Source organism: Bos indicus x Bos taurus, chromosome 10 (genome assembly GCF_003369695.1).
Source record: "Bos indicus x Bos taurus breed Angus x Brahman F1 hybrid chromosome 10, Bos_hybrid_MaternalHap_v2.0, whole genome shotgun sequence".
Classification (NCBI taxonomy): domain Eukaryota; kingdom Metazoa; phylum Chordata; class Mammalia; order Artiodactyla; family Bovidae; genus Bos; species Bos indicus x Bos taurus.
The window spans coordinates 97,638,489-97,658,420 of NC_040085.1; the positions used below are offsets into that span (position 1 = coordinate 97,638,489).

A 19,932-nucleotide genomic window follows, 5' to 3' on the forward strand; every position below is an offset into this window, starting at 1 on the left:
ATCATACTTTCATTTGTGGAAAGGTGTATGGCAGTGATCTATTGTTGTAATGACACTTTTTCTGGAAGGCTAATCAATCTTTTCAGTTGCAGTAAGTTACTTTCTAGTTCTGTATTTTCACCCCTCATGTGTGAGGAATTTTTCTGGTTGCATTTTTAGGTAAATATACATCCCATTGTATCATATGATATACAGACATAAATATGTCAACCAGATGGCCATCTCCTTGAGCTTGTATAAGGATGTCCCCTCAGGCTGCTGAGGCTTAAATCAGTGCTCAAAATCACATTCAGATCTCAGGCTCCGAGATCCTTTACATCTCTTCATGAATTACTCAAGAAGCAACAAAACGGCCCTCATTAAGCAAACTGAAGGATGTTTTCAAAAGCACCTAAAGCCATCACATCTTCAAGCATTCATCAAGGTGAGTGACAAAAGCAAACAAAAGCCAAACATCAGGAATGTGTCAGCTCTCCTGTCTGCATGGGCAGAAGCCTCAATTGATCATCAGTTTTCTCACAGGAACACAGGTTTTCCCCTGCTCGTGATAAGCGATCTCCCTGAGTGTCAAGCTTCTGACGGTTGGAGGCTTAATGTGAATACACCTGACCAATGAATATGTGGAAGTGGCTGAATTGAACAGTGATGACGTCAGGTTCTACACTTGAGGGTCCTCTCCATTAGGGTGGCTTGCCATGACCTTCCACTGTTACCTCATTTCTTGGGGCTGAGTTGTCGTGGTTGTTTTGTAATAAAGACATGTCCACTGACATTTGTGAAATGACATCACATACATGGTTACTCATTGCAGAATTGTTTGTGATGGTAAAAGGTTACAAATCACCTCAAAGTCCATCAGCAGAGGACCGGTGGAGTAAACTATGGTACATTCACATAGTGTAATACCATACGGGCAACCGTCAGTACAGAGGGAACTGCTTGTATCTGGATGTGGAAAAGTCTCCTTGTAAATGCACCATACGGACTTCAGAATGCTGCCCTGTGTCTAAATAATGAAGAAAAGTAAATGAGGAGGCACAGGAGCGTGGCAATATGGGCTAGGTTACATCGAGAGAGGAAAACTGAGAGCCTGAGGATGGGGTGAAAAAGATACTTTCCACCACATGCCTTTCATATCATTTGCATTCTCTGTGACAGGAAGTCTTACCTATTCCAACACACACAAACTTTTCTTCCACATACACTTTTTCACTATTTTAACTATACATAAATGTTCAGTTCAGTGATACCAAATACATTCACAATGCTATGTAAGCACCACCAGTATCTACACCCAAGTCGTTTTCATTACCCTCACCAGAAACTCTGACCCACCAAACAGTAACTCGCGTTCCCTGCCAGCCCCCACCCCTTAGCCTCTGGTTACCTCTAGGCTACCTTTTCTGTCTACATAAATTGGCCTTTTCTAGGCGGCTCGTATAAGCGGAATCATGCACTGTTTTTGTCCTTCTGTGTCTAACTTATTTCACTACCCCACGTACACTTTAAAGAAAACACCTAAAAGCTAGATAACTGAAGTTGTGAAAGACTCCAGAGCCTTTCATGTCTTCAGAGAGAACTGACCTTGTGAACTACATGGACGTGCCTCAGACAAGGTAGCATCAACCTCTGGTGATTCCTAGAAGCCTCCCCTAATTTTAACAGGTTAACTAGTAACCCAGCTTGCTCAGAAAATGAAGTGAAATAGCCACCATTTGCCACGAGCCTTGGGAAAGCCTCATACATGGCAAAGCTCTTAACTGGGGCTTCTAAGGGCTTTCACAGGGTCTAGGAATCTTTTCTCAAATTGTAAACAAATCTGTTGTATGCTGGCCTTTCTGGAGACTTCTTTAGCATTTGAGATTTCAAAGTGGTAGGAGTCAAAAAAAAAAAAAGACTAAGCCCCATTACTAAATGTAATGATATCCCTTCGCATGAAACACAGGTAAAAGCCCTTCATTTATCAACCAGTTCGTCCAAGTACATGATCAATGAACCCACACCAAAAGATAAGCCTCTGACATGGGCCTTGCACATGATGCCATGAAGCTTCTGACTTCTGACCAACAGAGCTGCAGGAAAATAAGTTTGTGGTATAGCAGCAGAATGAAATCAATACAGTATCTAATTCATAAGGAAGGTTCTGGAATTTAGTTTGTTAGTACATACATCTTAACAACTTATAATAATGCCAAGTATGTTTTAAATGTTCAGTCTCATCTGACTCTGTGGCCCCATGGACTGCAGCCCACCAGGCTCCTCTGCCCATGGTATTTTCAGGCAAGAATACTGCAGTGGGGTATCATTTCCTCCTCCAGTGAGTCTTCCCAACCCAGGGATCGAACCAGTAACCCTTGTATTGGCAGGCGAATTCTTTACCACTAGCACCAACTAGAAACTCAGTAAACATTGATATCCTTCTCAAAAGTGAGAGGAAGCAAAGGTATAAAGATGTAAATAATTCTATGAGACTCCACAATCAATGGCCTAACCAGAAGTATCTTCAAAGGAGTTTACTTTCTAATTCAGTTACAAGATAACAAAACCCAAGATATGACAGCTATTCCTAAGAAAATTGCCTAAAGTGGGCGCAGCAAACTCAAAGGCATGAGTGGGCTTTGCAGGAAACACACACAAAGGCACAGGCAAAATGGGGACTGCCACAGATCCGGGAGGTGGCCCCACCCAAGGGGCAGAGCCCAGCCGGCTAACTGCTGTCAGTGAAAAGGCAGTGCAGGTCCAGTCTTGCCAGATACTTCAAAGTCCATTCCTCCTTCCGCGAAACCCCCAGTTTTTAACTGTTGAAATCCAATTCATATATAAACACATACAGACCCCACAGACAATTTTCAGGCAAAACGGATCATGTCTATGAACTGCCCTAGGGCCAGAGACCCTTGGGTTGCTATCTCTGGCCAGTTGGTGAACACATATAAAAACCCCCAAAGGTAAGTTCCTCTTGAATGCGGTTTTCGGTCTTCTTATATTCTTGTGTCGTAAAAGCATCTTCTGCAGCGTTTTTGGTAGTCTACCTAAATCTAAGAAGTCATGAATTATATGAAAATCTGATCAAGCTAAAGAGAAAGACAACTTTGAATTATGTTCAAACCCAACTTTATTAAAATTATTTGGCAATTCTGGCAGCAGTACAGAGTCTCTGACCACCGGATACATTAGAAATTGAGTTCATAGTTTTAGTTTGTTGTGGGTTTGGGTACACGTACTTTTTGAAATCTTCTGCCCTTCATTTAATTACCAAATGGCAAAGTGCCTTAAGTTTATCTATCTACTACTCTATTATTTATAGAATATGAATTTGTAAAATAAGATTGGAAAAATAAAATGCACAGATTCAAAAAGTTCTCCTCAAGTATTAAGAACATATAAAGTATATTGAAGACATCTACATTTAGCCTTCCAAGTAACAAGGCGGGTGGTTTGATATCTTGCTTTTATTTATTGCTAATTACAATCCAGAGACCAAAGTGTTTCCAAAAACTATAAAAACTATCATTGACATTCCTAGTATGGTTCTGATGGGTTTAACAGGTAAAACCTGCTTGATTTGACCTTGAAAATCATAAGCCTTTTCATCTTTAGTGGGATTTTTCTTCTCTAGTAGCTCGGGGCACTATTTGCTTACTTAATGCCTTATAACTAGCATCTGCCTTATGGTAGATCTCATATTGGCCTTGTAAAGTGTATTACTGGACAGGCAAGTGGTAGCAGATCTTCCTGTCCAAGGCGGAATTCGCTGGACCTTAAAGTAAAACCTCAGAGGGCCTGGTGCCCCTTAGTTGTTCTCCAGGGATCCTGAAGTTGTCTGCAAGAAAGAAAGAAAGAAAGCAGGGTAAGACCTTTACAGGAGACGTTTCTGCTTCTCTAGCAGCGTTTGAAAATTCAGTATACGGCAGTGGGGCTTCTGCTGTTTTGTTCCTGTGATAAGAGTTATCTATCTCCTGGGGATCGGAATGCAGGAAATAAAGCAGGGCAATCAGCTGAGAAAATTCTGCCCTGGCTTCTCGCAAAGGCTGTACTTTCGTAAGATGGATAAGGATATTCAGTCTTTTCATGCACTGTGCATTTCTGGGCATTCCCACGACTAACTGAAGACCACTCGCCTACGTGGCCCATTGGCTTCAGAGGTGGGAGACTGCCATAACGTGTCACTGTGGGTTGCCATCATACTCAGAGACAAAGCGACTTGGGAACCAGAACAGGCAAGTTTCCTTATTCACGTTACCAGAACAGGGTCTCAACTGTGCAAAGGTTAACTATGCAAGTTATTTATGCTGTCTCAGCAGATCAGACCATGAACATTAAGTCATGGCAGTGACAGATTTATCAATATAGTTCTCACTCTTATTTCCCTAATTATGATATTTTCTTTAGTTATTACTAAATTTTGAAATCTTTCAATAATCAATTCTTTCATCTAATTTAAGCTTTGTCTTTTTAATAAATGGAAGTATAGTCTCTGAAATTAAAGAAAATAAGAGAATATATAGTGGGCCTTTTCCCCAAGTTAAGGCTCATCTCATACTTCAACTTAAGAATACTTAAGATATTCAAATAATATCTAGAACAAAAAAAGCAATGTATCCATGTAATGCTGTCAACCTACAAAGCATTTAAACATAGGAGAGAGAAATTATACTTACAAATGGAGTCTTGATTCCAAATTTGCTATGGAATGTCATGATGACTTTGTTTTTATGTCCTGTTCTTTGATCAAAGGCGTGGCATGTGTCAAAAGGCGGACTATACAAGTGAAGGCTCACGGCAGGCTCTGTATGGCTAATATTCTCTACTCGATGTAAGCCAATGGAATCTAAACAATATCCAAGAGGGATGGAGAGAGGAAGGGGCTTAGATGATAGACTTAGGTAAAAGTTTTGCCAATCACCCAAGATCTTAAATCAACCAATACATATGGAATTATTAAAAATTAGTTATAACTGAAGTTCCAGTTAAAGAGTAAATGACACTCTGCTTTTTCCTGAAGACACTCTTTCTTGAAGTAGAAGAATTAAAAAGGCATCAACATATAAAGATAAAAGGAAAAGAAAAAAACTTCTTTAGTAAAGTAAAAAAAAAAAACTCTTAAAAAAATTGAAAGTACAGAAGTAGACGGATGGCTTTGCAGAGGAGAGAAAGCTAAATCCTCAGTTACGCCTGGACATGACCAAGAAATAACCTGATTTATATCCTGAAACTGGCAGCACAGACACTTCCTGAAATGAAGGTAAAGACGGGCTTCAAACATAAGCAGTAGTTGAAGTCTGTCTTAAGTTTAGCCTCAAATGCTTTTCATCTTGTTTCCCTCACCTCCCCTCTAACCCTGGTAGAAGTCTGAGATCTACTTATTCTCTAGAAAGAGTACAGCAGATGAACTCAGGACTGGTGGATACTCAGTGAAAAACTGGTGACTAAAGTGAACATTTACACATTGAGTGGTAAGATCCCCACTTTCTTCATCACAAAATTGCCAAAATGCTGCCAAATGGGAATTTCTTCTCCACATAAGAATTGGGAAGTTGTTTCTCTGAGAATCTGATCAGCTCAAGAAAAAAGTCCTGAAGATATGGCCCTTGGTTGTTCCTCAAGGAAAAGCTTTACTAGATGATCTAGAATGAAGTCCAGCTGACAAACACCATCCATGTGTGAAAGCTTCCAATTAACTTTTGTGTCCCTGGTTTTTAAATGCTAGCACCCAGTCAAGGCCACCAGACACGTGAGCAGAGCTGCTAGTATAATAGAGGCAAGAGCAACCTGAGAAAAAGGCAACATAAAACAGACATGACTCATGAGAAGGCTTAAAAAACAAAACCAAAAACATCAGTACCCTCATAGAAATAAGAGAAAGGGAGTTCCCTGGTGGTCCAGGGTTAGGACTCAGCGCTTTCACTGTGATGAGCTGAGTTCAACGCCTGGTCAGGGAACGAAGATCCTGTAAGCCACCTGGTGCAGCCAGAGAGAGACAGAGATAAGAGGAGGATACCATAAAAAGGGCTAGAGAGTAAAAAAGAGCTTTCACAGATATAAAGAGAAGAAATAAAAATATGAATAGAAGCACTAGAAGAAAAACCTGTAAGACTCAAGGAACAAAGGGCCAAAGACAGAACATAGGGAAGATCAAAAAAAAACCCAAAACGCCAGAGGACTAGTTCAGAAGCTTTAATATCTGATCCATAGTAGTTTCAGAAACAGAAACACAACAACAGCAAAATCAAAGAAACAACTTGAGAATATTATTTTGAAGAACACGAATTCCTAGAGCATAAGGACCTCCTGAGCTCCCAGCACAATGAGTGTCATGAAACAAAGTGCATCAAAAGACACCCAGAGAGAAGGCCTCAAGAGTTCCTAGAAAGAAAAAATAGGATTCATAGAGAAAGGAACCAGGCTTTCAACGAGAAGAATGGAAACTAGAAGACAAGGGATTACCTTTATAGTTCTGAGAAAAAGCAGCTGCCAGGTCATGATTTCATAAGGGTTGGACAGAGATTTTTAGATATAAGAGGTCTCAAAAATTTATCTTCCATGTACCCTTTCTCACAGGGCCGTCGGAAGACATGTGCTACCAAAACAAGCATATGAACCCAAGAGAAAGCAGACATGAGCTCAGGAAACGAGGGGATAGGCGCCCAGAGAGAGGAAAGGGAAAGCCTGGGTGGTGTGAGGGGACCCAGGGGGAGCCCTGGCCAACCAGTCCACACTGAAGGAAGTCAAAAGGCCTGGGGGAGGTGTCTTCAAGAAGACGGAAATAAACAAAACAAAGTATTTGTATAACTATGTGGATAAAGAAATTCATATAGTAGAGAGACAGTTGGAAGGTGAATCAAGGAAGGAGTTCAGTGTGTTAGTGAGTTAGTTGTTGTTCAGTTGCTAAGTCATGTCCGAGTCTTTGTGACCCCACGAACTACAGCACACCAGGCTTCTCTGTCCCCTGTCTCCTGGAGTTTGCTCAAGTTCATGTCCATTGAGTTGGTGACGCTATCCGACCATCTCATCCTCCGCCACCCTCTTCTCCTTGAAAGTGAAGTTGCTCAGTCATGCCCGACTCTTTGTGGCCCCACGGATAGTAGCCTGCACCAAGCTCCTCCATCCATGGGATTTTCAAGGCAAGAGTACTGGAGTGGGTTGCCATTTCCTTCTCCAGGGAATCTTCCCAACCCAGGGGATCGAACCCAGGTCTCTCACATTGTAGACAGACGCTTTACCATCTTCTCCTTAGGGCACTTAATTTGGCCTTACGCTTTAGCATCTAGCTCCAGGAGCTTGCATGACAAAGAACAACGTAGCCCAGAAACAAGATTTTGGTTCTACTCCCAGTTAGACTGACTACCTTTGAACAACTCAGAACTTCCAGGATCTTCTGTCATCCTCATTTAAAAAAATGGGGCCTAGTTCTCAGATACGCAAACCCTTCCATTTTATAGCCTAAGCTTTTATAAAACACTGGCTTAATTTTGAACAAAAGTTAAACATTCTGAAGAACTGACTGCCTTTCCCCTCCAATTGCAAGTGCATAGACCACCCAGTGCAAGCAAAGATCCCACAAAAACAGCTCACCCATTCTTTAGAAGCCCCAGATGCTCATGTCTGATCCCTGATGTGATTCCAGCAATATTATTATTATTAGTCTTTCCCTCCTTCCCTTTTTGCCAATGATATACCCTCTGTCACACTAATACTGGACCGTTCTTGGTGATACTTATGGATGCCAGCTTGTTCGAGGCAATGTCTACCTTCTGCCTATTAAGACAGGTAACTTGATTTCCTTGCCCCATTTTCCCTCTTCTTCACCCTGTGATGCATACTGCTTGATCAAGACATTCCCAGTAAACTTCTGCTGACCAAAGAAAGCTCTTACTCGAAGCTTGTCTTGGAGGCTAAGGCCCTGATCTTGCTTTACTCTTCTCCCCCTCCTATCCAAGTCTATTCTTCCCTTCCAGCTAGACCATCCCCACATAGTTTTCATTCTTTGCAATGGTTGTGCCTTCTCTCATGCTCTTTCCTGTACTTGAAACATCTTTCCTCTGATCACTATCCATATCTAGCATTCCTCCTGCATGTAAAAATCAAAGGTTAAAAGTTTGTGGCTTTTGAGTAATACGTCTACAGAAATATTTAGCTTATCTTATCCAGTATTTTGCTGGTTAGCAAAATTTCCCATAAAAATCAGAATTTCCCAGGACCTCTCTGATGGTCCACTGGTGAAGATGGTGAGCTTCCAGTACACAGGACATGGGTTCAATCCCTGGTCAGGGAAGTCCAGCATGCCATGAGATGCAGCAAAAAAAAAAAAAAAAATCAGAATGTCCCACTTCTATGGAAAAAAGCCAGGATGATCTCACTGGAGCTGTAGTCATGTTGTCCCTTTAGACAGGACCGCTTGCACACCAATTCCCACAGTCTCTTGCATTGAAGACCCTTGAAAAAATTCTTAAGTGTTCTCCAAGATCTAATGTAGCTTCATAATGACTGTGATTCTAGCGGAAAGTAATTATTCTGAAAGGCTTTGGCTTTATTGTGAAGAGTACTGGTGATCTTGTTCTTGGGAGTCTCGTGTGCATGCTATTTATGTGTGTGCTAAATCACTTCAGTCGTGTCTGACTCTGTGCGACCCTATGGACTGTAGCCCGCCAGGCTCCTCTGTCCATGTGATTCTCCAGGAAAGAATACTGGAGAGGGTTGCCACACACTCCTCCAAGGGATGTTCTTGACCCAGGGATTGAACCCACATCTCTTATGTCTCCTGCATTGGCAGGCAGTTTCTTTAGTGCCACTCAGGAAGTCCACCTCAAATAAGAGTTTCCTGCCACTTGAGGAACTAACCCCCTCGTGTTATGTGAATGGGGGAAAAGTTCCTACACAATCTGACCTTTGTAAGTGACTTGCATTCTTAAACTAATGGACAAAATTAAGCTACGTACCAAGGCCAATACTTAACTTGAAGATTTAAGAAGAAAGAACCTGCTTTTCCAGAAAAACCTCTGTAATACTTTATTTTAGATAAGTGGGATAGCATCCCAACTAAGAGTGTGGGCTTTGGCATCAAATTCTTTGGGTTAAAATCCTGAGTGACCTTAATCTTCCTATGTGTTGGCAATTTCATCTGTAAATGGGAATAAAAAAGTTATCTCACAGAAGCTTTGAGGAGCTTTTTGCAGTTACTAAGCCCTTTAGGAACACAGATGTTAATCATTGCCTCTACTGAAGAGCATTCAGCTCTCCCATATTACATTCAGGAGAAAGAATGAATTGTCAGAGATCTAGAAATCATTGCTAAATAATGTGCTTCATAAAGTTTCTCCTGAGAATACTCTTTGGAAGTAAGTTGTATGCACTTTAGGAAAACAGGGACTAGCTAGCATTCTTAATCACTTCCAGAACATTTCTTTCCATTTTCTAACCAAAGAATACTTCCAACTTGGCCTCTCACCTTTATTAAAAGACTCTCCTTATGTAAATTCCTATTTGATTCTAACTGTCCTAAGACTTGGTAGGTAAATGACTCTTCAATGGATGCTAGCCTGCATGCATATGTTTTTAATAAGTGATTCCCATCCACACATGGGGATGGTTTAGTTACTCAGTCGTGTCCAACTCTTGGCAAGCATCCACATGCAAAGCTTTAAGAAAAGAAAGCAAAACCCACTTTTAGGTTACTTCCTAAGCAGATGAGATCATGCCTCCAGGATCCATGCTCTACTGCACAAATGTAAGACAGCAATATTTCAGATGGGTGTGCAAGGTTTTCCCCACTTGTTAGAAAAATGTATTGGATGTTACCATTGATGTAGGCACACTGGTTTTCCCTCAAGATTCTTTCAGACTTCTTGATCATCTCATTGGATTTCTTGTCAGGCCAGGCAAACAATGTCTCCTTTAGATTTCCCTGCAGCATCTTCAGAAAGCAGTGGGAGTCGGTGTGATCATGGATACTGCTATATTTACACAAAACAACAATGGAACTCAGTAGATGAACTCAGACCTATAACAGTCTGTCCAGAGCTTACAGCTGTAACTGTCAGTAGGGCATCTCCCAGGCCAATATCCACTTCAGCTGGATTTTTAAATGTCATCAGTTTATAATTCAACATTGTTCAGGGCAAAGTAATACAACACTATATTTTCCATGCTGATGCATATAAGAGGTATAGTTTTGATCCATAACCCTACTGAAGAATAGTTCACTTTTTAAAACCCTGTGGTAAAACTACTTTGATAACAAACACAAAACCAGTAACCATTTATCTTTTCCAAGATACAGCTTTTAATAACTCAATTAAGCTGGGTTAGAACTTGATTTAAAAACTACATTAGAGTAATTGTATAAAGGATAATAACGATAATAACTGTAATAACGGCATCATATTGAGAAGGCTGAAGGTCATGTGACAGTGTTTTCCTCCTCAGGCTTTTCTCTCTTTCCTCTGGAGGACAAAAGTATGAACGTGTGTGCTACCCACTGAAAACTACACTGTAAAGTATATAAAATGTTACCATTTTATAGACTTAGAGTATCCTACCTGTGATTGCTTCCCAATATTGATGAGAGAATAAAAAAGCAAATTGGATTTGGGGAAAGAGTTTATTCCTGTAAAGAGTATTTAAGTTTATTAAGTAGTATTAGCTATAGGGTTGATTAAAAGGTATGAATTTGTATACACTACAGCATTTATTTCGTATGTTGAATTCTGTTAACCCATAAATGTACCATAAGAACTTGCTTCCTAAGTCACAGAGCGTCATCCTACTCCTAAACATATAATCTGCTTTCAAAAAATTTTGAGAGGATGAAAACAACTTCACTCTAGATAGATTAGTAAATGCACTGTATAAACCTAAGTTTCCAAAATCTTATAAATTCATGTTTTCTTTTTTGTACCAAAAATGGGTCTGGATTATTGTTTGTTTTACCATTTTCAAAAGACTGAGGAGGACCTGCTTAAAGAGGTAATCATACTTGACTGGTAGTAAGACTTGCAAATACATAAGCGGAAAAATGAGGAAATACATGAGGAAAAATTACAGAACCAAGAATTGGTATTAGTCTAAGTTACCTTATCTACATAGAAAGAAAAGAAACAATCAGCTTGAAGTAGAAAGAAATTTTCCACATTGCTTTTCTAGTTTCACATCTGGATGCTTTGGTCTTTGGCCCGACAATTGTTTACACACTTCAAAGCACCACAAAGGTCAAGTTTTAGCATAATTCCATAGAAAGTTTAACTCCAGAGAACACAGAGGTTAAATTAAGCTGGTTACTTCCCACCACCTCCTTTGATTTACCATTCATTTGAGGCGCAGGTCTCTCATACATGGTGTATGCTAAACCGCTCATGCTAATTCCCATGAGGAGTTTTGCTGGGGTCAGGGAGCACTGTGAGCAATTTGGGATGCATTAGTGCTCACAGACACGTGGCCACTCCGCACGGCGCTTTTCATATGCTGGACCAAACACTGTAATAAATACCCAAACGAGCAGCTGTCTTACCTGCCATGTCCTTCACCCCAGCATAGAATCATGAGATTAAACTTTCCATTTCCTTGATCCACAAGATTTCGAGTATACCTAAAAAGAACATATCAGAAGTTTGAATTTGTTTGATGAGACAAGCACTGGGAGAAAAATGTCATACAGTATCATTAATTTACAAATGCTAATGTTTTTAACCTCTCAGCAACTTTAAATGTGGTTGTCTAGTTAGACATTGAGCACAAATGAAAACAAATATTTTTCTATGGTTCATTTTAGACATTTTTGTATTTTGAATCACTGTTCACAGTTGCTCAGTTTCAATCAGTGCAATGAAAAAGGTAACAAAAAAAAATCAAATTCCTTGATTTTTCATGTGACAGCCTCAAACTGATAAAAGAAGTTTCTCACAGAAAGCATTTTCAAAGTACATTACTGCTCTAAGCAAGAATGCTATTATCTTTTTTTCTCCTCCCTGTAGCTACACCAGAATTTGAGAAACAAGGTTTTATTAAATAGCTGTTCTGGAACTCTCCTTAGTTTTACTACAGCCAAGACACAAACGACATCCACATTCAAAAGCATCATAATGAAAAATCCTCCACAGAGGGACCTAAGTACCAGGACAAAAGTCTCTATACTTGTGAAGTAAAATAATACCCTAAACCTTTTACAGTGAAGAGAAATTAGCAATTGGCCTCCAAAAATCTCAAACCAAAACAAGCCCACCCACACCACCCCACCTCAAAAAATCAACTTTAAAGTTTCTGTTGGTCTAGTGGGTTCTCTTGACGCCATCTAATTAACAAAGTTAGGTAATTAAGACATTTATTTAAACTCATTTTTAAGGAAAGGACTCTATCGCATTTTGTTTGTTCACACGGTCATCTGCTCACTGCGCCCCACACACCCCCCTCCTCCCCTCGGCTGGAGGCCAGGTGCTGGCAGAGCAGGATCTCTGAGATTGATTAGTGGATTAGAGGACAGTTATCCTCACTTCGCAGCCCTTTATGATCTGCGAGGGGCCGTGCACATCGCCCGCGACCCTGGGAAACGGTTTCTGTACTAGGGGTCCTATTCTTCCATCAGTCCTAGGGTCCTCCTCTTGCTGGGGCTTCTTCAGGAGAATTTACTGCCTGGCACTTAACTCGGTGTTGTTTCTTCTACACTGGCCTTCCCAAGGCCAGAGATCAGACTCCTTCCCTGTACTGGGACACTTGATACATGCACAAAATATGATGGCGTTGATTTCTGTTCTCCCATCTCCCTCCCTCCTCCAACTGCAGGACTGCACCCATTATCTTACTGAGGGGTGCTTCAGAAACCCGTGGAATAGGTCAATCCAAAGGTATCAAGTGGTTTCGAGCTTGTCTATCAAGGTAAATTCAAGGCCTTGGAAATGCCCTTGTTCTACAGATTAAAAGCTCTTACAAGCTACCCTGGTTAATTGATTTCATTTGGTCAATAAAAAATCTAGGTAGAAGAAAGCTATGATGGCACGTTATGTTCATAGGAAGTTTAGTAGTGGTTTAGTGTAGGCTCGGGAACAAGAATGCTAATTTGAATCCTGGACATTAGTTCTTATGCAGGTAATCCAACCCTCTCATTACCTACTCCTCCTCCCCTGTAAAATAGGGATAAGAACCGCAACTATGTCACAGAACCGTTGTGAGGTAGCTCCTGTTAGCTCACGTGTCAAGTCATGGGAAGAGTACCAGAGCCCTCCCTACCCTCAACACTACCAACCATTATGACCGGAGCGCTGGCTACCCTTCGGAAAAAGCAATCCTCACTCTTCCGGGTGATTAAATTTTACTTCTCTCCCCAGAGGATTTGTAGTGCTTCACGTTTCAATTTTACTCAATCTCCGAGCCAGGGCTGCAATGAGCACCCACCCCGTTCATCTCACTCTAGCACAGCTGAGGAGCGAGGGGTCTTCAATTTACATTCCAGACTCTCAGATCTAAAGGATAAGAAACAGTATATTGCTTGGGGGATGAAAGAGAAGCACTCATTTGAGAACCAAACAGTGGGTTTAAATAAACCCGCAGTCGGGGGAGACAAATTGCTTTGAGAGAAGGATCAGCATAGACTGAAAAACAGCAGCTGACACCCCCAGGTCGTTATTTTATATTAGCAAAAACGCTTGCCGGCGGACGCCTGGTTGCAGGCGACCGAGGGAGAAGTGCGAGAATTCCTGTCGCTTAATTGTGTCTGCCACAGTCACCCCTTTCTCCGGGCCGCTGTTGGACCTTCTAGGAGCGCCCCGGGTTAGTCCAGCCAGTCCGAGCCTGAGGGCGTCCAGCCCCCACGGGCTTCCCGCATCTCCTCCGCGGACTAGGCGAGCGAAGGCTCCAGAGCGGGGTGGGGGGCGGGCGGAGGGCTGCTGCTTTGGACGCCAGGGTTGGGAGGACTGGCTGTTCGGAAGCCGAGGGGTTTATCAACGAGAAGAGAACAGAAAACTTGCAGCCGCGCGGTCCCTGTCGCCCCCCCGGGAGCCTGTCGCAGTCTCGGGCCAGTGGGACCCAGCTTCGGCCCAAAGCGCCGAGCGCAGCCCCAGGGCTCGCGGGCATGGTGGCGCGGCGCTGGGGTGCGGGAGCCGGCTGGGAGCACAGCGAGGGTGGGCGCGGCGGGAGCCCGGCCGCCTGCGCTCTCCGGCGGTGGAACCCCCCTCCTCCCGTGCTGTCCGCCGTTGGGCCGGGAGGCCGGCGCCGCGGAGCCTCGGAGAGCCGGGCGAGAGCGCGCTCACCTGTACTGGTCGAACTTGGCGTACACTGCCCACTCGGCGGGGTTGCTCTCATAGGCTTCCATGACGGCCTGCACTTCCTCCACGTTGATCTCCTCGCCGGCGAAGAGCTGGTGCAGGACGCGGATCAGATCGGCCAGGGTGCGGGGCTTTAGCACCTCGGTCCGCTCCATCCCCCGAGTAACTGGCGGCACGCGTCTCGCTGCTGGGCTGCGATGGAGGAGGAACTGAGCGAGCCGAGGAGCCGGAGGCGAGAGTTCCTAGGCGCCGGCTAGACAGTTACACGCGACACAAAGCCCCCGAATGCACGAGGGCCACGGCGTAAAGAAGCCCGTGCCAAGATACCCGCCCTGGCGGGTCTGGGTACGCGCTGCGCACACAAATCGGGACCAAACCTTGTAGGTTCAGCCTCCCAGGGCCCTTTTAAAGCTCTCGGAGTCGGCGGGAATGTACCAACGTCTCTCGGGGTGTGGGGAGAAGCGGGAAGCTACCTGAGAAGGGTGCTTAGAGCGGCGAGAACGTGTGCGGGTAAGGCCCATGCAAACGACCCCGGCTCCCTCGGCAGCCTCGTCCTGGCGGAACGCTGTCCTCGCCGGTCCCAGCGCTTGGGGTGGGATTCGCGCAGTCTCTCCCCCCCGGAGCAGGGCGCCTTTTGGCAGCCCATCCATACCCTTCTCCCCCGCCCAGCTCCCTGAGGCTCCGCTCTGCAGCCTCGGTTCACAATGCTAGGACGTCGACAGAAGGGGTCTGGAGAAGGGGAGGACGACGGGGAGGAAGAAACGGGAAAGAAAGGGGGTTTTCTTCCAAATGGAGCCGAGGGATTCTGAACAGTTCGCAAAGGTTGAGGAGGGATTGCACACCTAAGGCTGGAGAGCTACTGTTCTGCCGATTAAAACCATCGATAATGTGCTCCAAGGCTAGGTGAAAATAAATCAAAATCTTCTTTAAAAAAATCTGAATGTGTTGTACTTTAAATTACAGTTTGACAAGGGAGGCTTGTGTCTAGAACAACCTAGTGAAACAAAAGAAGGCCGGGTATCCCTCTGATTTTTAAAATAAAACAGTTCCTTAAAAATAATGTATTCAATGCAAAGACCTGATGTTTCAAGTCAAAGAAATTTAAAGCATTCTAGTTACTTAAATCTCTCAATTTTAGGCTTGTGCTTGAAGGATACTACTACTGGTACTTGTTTGTACCAGTAATACACACAAGAAAATGCATTTCTATGTTGTGCGTAGCACACAGCAAGCTTTGAGATGAACACAAATTAGGTATGAATGAAAATAAAAGTGAAGGACAGAAGAAATGCCAGTAGAGAATCCTTCTTTCTCACTATAGATAGATTGGGGTTTATTTAAGGTCTAGACTTCTGGAAGACTGGTTTGTTTTTCCTAGATTTTGCTCCAAGGTATTTATATGTATGCTGCTGCTGCTGCTGCTGCTAAGTCGCTTCAGTCGTGTCCGACTCTGTGCGACCCCATAGATAGCAGCCCACCAGGCTCCACCGTCCCTGGGATTCTCCAGGCAAGAATACTGGAGTGGGTTGCCATTTCCTTCTCCAATGCATGAAAGTGGAAAGTGAAAGTGAAGTCGCTCAGTTGTGTCTGACTCTTAGCGACCCCATGGACTGCAGCCCACCAGGCTCCTCTGTCCATGGGATTTTCCAGGCAAGAGTACTGGAGTGGGGTGCCATATATACATATGTATGAATATCTGTATATATTGTATACGTTAGTACTCCAGAAGCCAACCTTTTGTGGTGTGTGTTGCAGAGGTGGTTAAAGAATTATAGGACAAAGTATTAAAAACTTGTAGCCTTTTGATCATCTCAAAATTTTTTATTCTCGTGTTTCCTATTGTTGTTCAGTTACCAAGTCCTACTCTTTGCAAGCCCATGAAATGCAGCAACCAGGCTTCCCTGTCCCTCACTATCTTCCCGAGTTTGCTCAAACTCATGTCCATTGAATTGATGATGCTATCCAATCATCTCATCCTCTGTTGCCCCCTTCTCTTGCCCTCAATCTTTCCCAGTATCAGGGTCTTTTTCAATCAGTCAGTTCTTTGCATCAGGTGGCCAAAGTATTGGAGCTTCAGCTTCAGCATCAGTCCTTCCAGTGAATATTCAGGGTTGCTTTCCTTTAGGATTGACTGGTTTGATCTCCTTGCAGTCCAGGGGACTCTCGCAAGAGTCTTCTCTACCACCACAATTCTAAAGCATCAATTCTTTGGCGCTCAGCCTTCTTTATGGTCCAACTCTCACATCCTTACACAACTACTGGAAAACACATAGCTTTGACTAAACGGACCTTTGTTGGCAAAGTGATGTCTCTTCCAAGGAGCATGTGTCTTTTAATTTCATGGCAGCAGTCATTGTCTGCAGTGATTTGGAAGCCCAAGAAAGTAAAATCTGTCACTGTTTCCACTTTTCCCCTTTCTATTTGCCATGAAGTGATGGGATCAGATGCCATAATCTTAGTTTTTGCATGTTTAGTTTTAAGTCAGCTTTTTCGCTCTTTCACCCTCATCAAGAGGCTCTTTACTTGCTCTTCACTTTCTGCCATTAGAGTGGTATCATCCGCATATCTGAGGTTGTTGATATTTCTCCCAGCAATCTTGATTCCAGCTTATGCTTCATCCAGCCCAGCCTTTCACATGATATACTCTGTATATGTTAAATAAGCAGGGTGACAATATACAGCCTTGAAATACTCCTTTCCCAATTTTGAACCAGTCCATTGTTCCATGTCCAGTTCTGTTGCTTCTTGACCTGTATACAGGTTTCTCAGGAGACAGGTAAGGTGGTCTGGTATTCCCATCTCCTTTAAGAATTTTCCACATTTTGTTGTAACCTACACAGTCAAAAGCTTTAGCATAGTCAAAGAAGCAGAAATAGATTTTTTTTTTTTTTTATTCCCTTGCTTTTCCTATGATCCAATGGATGTTGGCAATTTGACCTCTGGTTCTTCTGACTTTTCTAAATCCAGCTTGTACATCTGGAAGTTCTTGGTTCACGTACTGTTGAAACCTACCTTGAAGGATTTTGAGGATTACCTTGCTAGTATGTGAAATGGGTGCAATTGTATGGTAGTTTGAACATTCTTTGGCATTGCCTTTCTTTGGGATTGGAATGAAAATTGACCTTTTCCAGTCCTGTGGCTATTACTGAATTTCCTGTTGTCTCTTCATTACTGAGTACCTCATTTCAGCCATTTTAACTCACAAATATTGGGAATGAAAAACAAAAATCAGATACGAGCTTAACTTTCCTGCATTTCATAGTGGATTACACTTCCCTAAATTTTTCAGACAGTATTTCTTTTTCTAGCTCCTCTTGACATTCAGAGACCTCAAGGATATATATATATATATATATATATATATATACACACACACACACACACATATATATATATATGTGTGTGTGTATATACATATGTATATATAAAATATTATATGTATCTATAATCAAGGATCTATGTAATATAGCTATATCCACACATTCATACTCATTGCCTCTCTAAACTCTCCCCCCAAAATCACGATTGATCCCCTCTATGTGGATGTCTCCTACATCTCTCTAAGCGCACACACTGAGAGCAATCTCTAACAACTTTTAGTACCACAAATGAAATATACCATATTTAAAACACCTTTCAAACATGGTTTTCATTTCCTGGAGGTTCTATTTCCACAATGAGGCCACCAAAGTTCAAGAACCTCATCCACCACTGCCTACTCTTTCCAACTTCATTCTCAATTCAGTTCAGTCGCGTCCAACTTTGTTTCCCAGCATCAGGGTCTTTTCCCGTGAGTCAGTTCTCTGCGTCAGGTGGCCAAAGTATTGGAGTTTTGGCTTCAGCATCAGTCCTTTCAATGAATATTCAGGACTGATTTCCTTTAGGATTGACTGGTTTGACCTCATTGCTTCATTCTCAAGCCTTTTCAACCAATAGATAACTTTTAAAATCCCCAGAATATCTTTTATGGTTTCCCACCTATTTCTATTGCTACTCCACTTGGTCAAGCCTCTACTATCATTTTGGGTGAATTATTGTGCTGGCCTTCCCCACTGTGGACCCCTTATTATACACGCTAACTATCCTTTAAACTCCAGACTGATGATGTCTCCTGGTCAGAACCTTTCAGTAACTCTTTATTTTCTACACACTAGGTTTGTCAGTCTGGCACTTAAAATGCTCCATGTCCTGGTTCTACAATATCTTTTTCATCTTTCACCTTTACTTTTCTCACTTTCCAGCCAGATTGTATTAGTTAGTATGTCTTGTGGTTACCAAATCCATTCTTCTGCTTAAGCTTTTCCTTCTGCTTAGATACTAGAAAGACATTTTAATATGTCCAAATCCTACTTAAGGTCTTAGCTCAAATGCTTTCTTCTCATGTCTCCTCTTGAACAACTAGAGCAATAATCAGTATCTTTCTTATGGTACTTACCACCCTGTAGCAGGTATCTGTAGTTACTTATGTGGATTATTTTGACAATGAGAACCTTTGGGATACACTTCAATTACGTGTTATTTTTGTATCCTCGCCTCTGTGCCTAGCACAGTGCTTTGAGTGTACATGAATGGTGGCTTCAGTAAAAACATACCGTTAACTGATTAGAGTAATTCAACTGTTGGCTTTTTCTTTAAGGATCCTTGTGGCTGTACATTCAAATGCAGTAGACTTGTTTCTTGGCAGGCTTTTAATTTTCTTGCAAAGAACACCCATCAGATCAGATCAGATCAGATCAGTCACTCAGTCGTGTCCGACTCTTTGCGACCCCATGAATCGCAGCACGCCAGGCCTCCCTGTCTATCACCAATTCCCGGAGTTCACTCAGACTCACGTCCATCAAGTCAGTGATGCCATCCAGCCATCTTATCCTCTGTTGTCCCCTTCTCCTCTTGCCCCCAATCCTTCCCAGCATCAGTCTTTTCCAATGAGTCAACTCTTCACATGAGGCGGCCGAAGTACTGGAGTTTCAGCTTTAGCATCATTCCTTCCAAAGAAATCCCAGGGCTGATCTCCTTCAGAATGGACTGCTTGGATCTCCTTGCAGGCCAAGGGACTCTCAAGAGTCTTCTCCAACACCCCAGTTCAAAAGCATCAATTCTTCGGCGCTCAGCCTTCTTCACAGTCCAACTCTCACATCCATACACGACCACAGGAAAAACCATAGCCTTGACTAGACGAACCTTTGTTGCCAAAGTAATGTCTCTGCTTTTGAATATGCTGTTTAGGTTGGTCATAACTTTCCTTCCAAGGAGTAAGCGTATATTCTTCCACAAAGAACTGCACATTGTAATGGTAGTATCCCTCATGCCCGCCCTACCCCAGGTGACTGCCAATACAGGCTCTATGAACATAAGCAGAATACCTAGATTCAAAGGTGGTAGTTCTACTGCACTGTGCATGGCCCAGGGCAATGATAATCATGCTTAAGATAGATTTAAGACCATTTAAGAAAGACATTGACATGTGGTAGATATCCAGAGAAAGGAGCTAGAATTATTAGAGGCTTACAATATTGACCTATCTATCCATTCAACACATATTTAAAAGCATGTACTATAAAACTTAAGACTGCCCTCAGAAGACTTATGTTCTAGTGTTCATGGGGGTAGCTACAGCAACTAATACTACACACAGTATACATACAGAAATGGACACATGGTATTGTTACTATATACAACA

At 42.6% G+C, this 19,932-nt stretch overlaps 1 protein-coding gene across 1 annotated transcript; it reads right to left on the reverse strand.

The window, feature by feature from the left end:
- Window positions 1-3,097: 3,097 nt before the first annotated feature.
- CDO1 (cysteine dioxygenase type 1) lies at window positions 3,098-14,790 on the reverse strand. Its single transcript, XM_027552633.1, has 5 exons — window positions 14,238-14,790; window positions 11,507-11,584; window positions 9,799-9,953; window positions 4,662-4,831; window positions 3,098-3,823 (listed from the first exon to the last, which is right to left on the reverse strand). The coding sequence occupies exons 1-5, from the start codon at window positions 14,405-14,407 to the stop codon at window positions 3,794-3,796; spliced, it is 603 nt and encodes a 200-aa protein (XP_027408434.1). The 5' UTR covers window positions 14,408-14,790; the 3' UTR covers window positions 3,098-3,793.
- Between the last annotated feature and the right edge of the window lie 5,142 nt (window positions 14,791-19,932).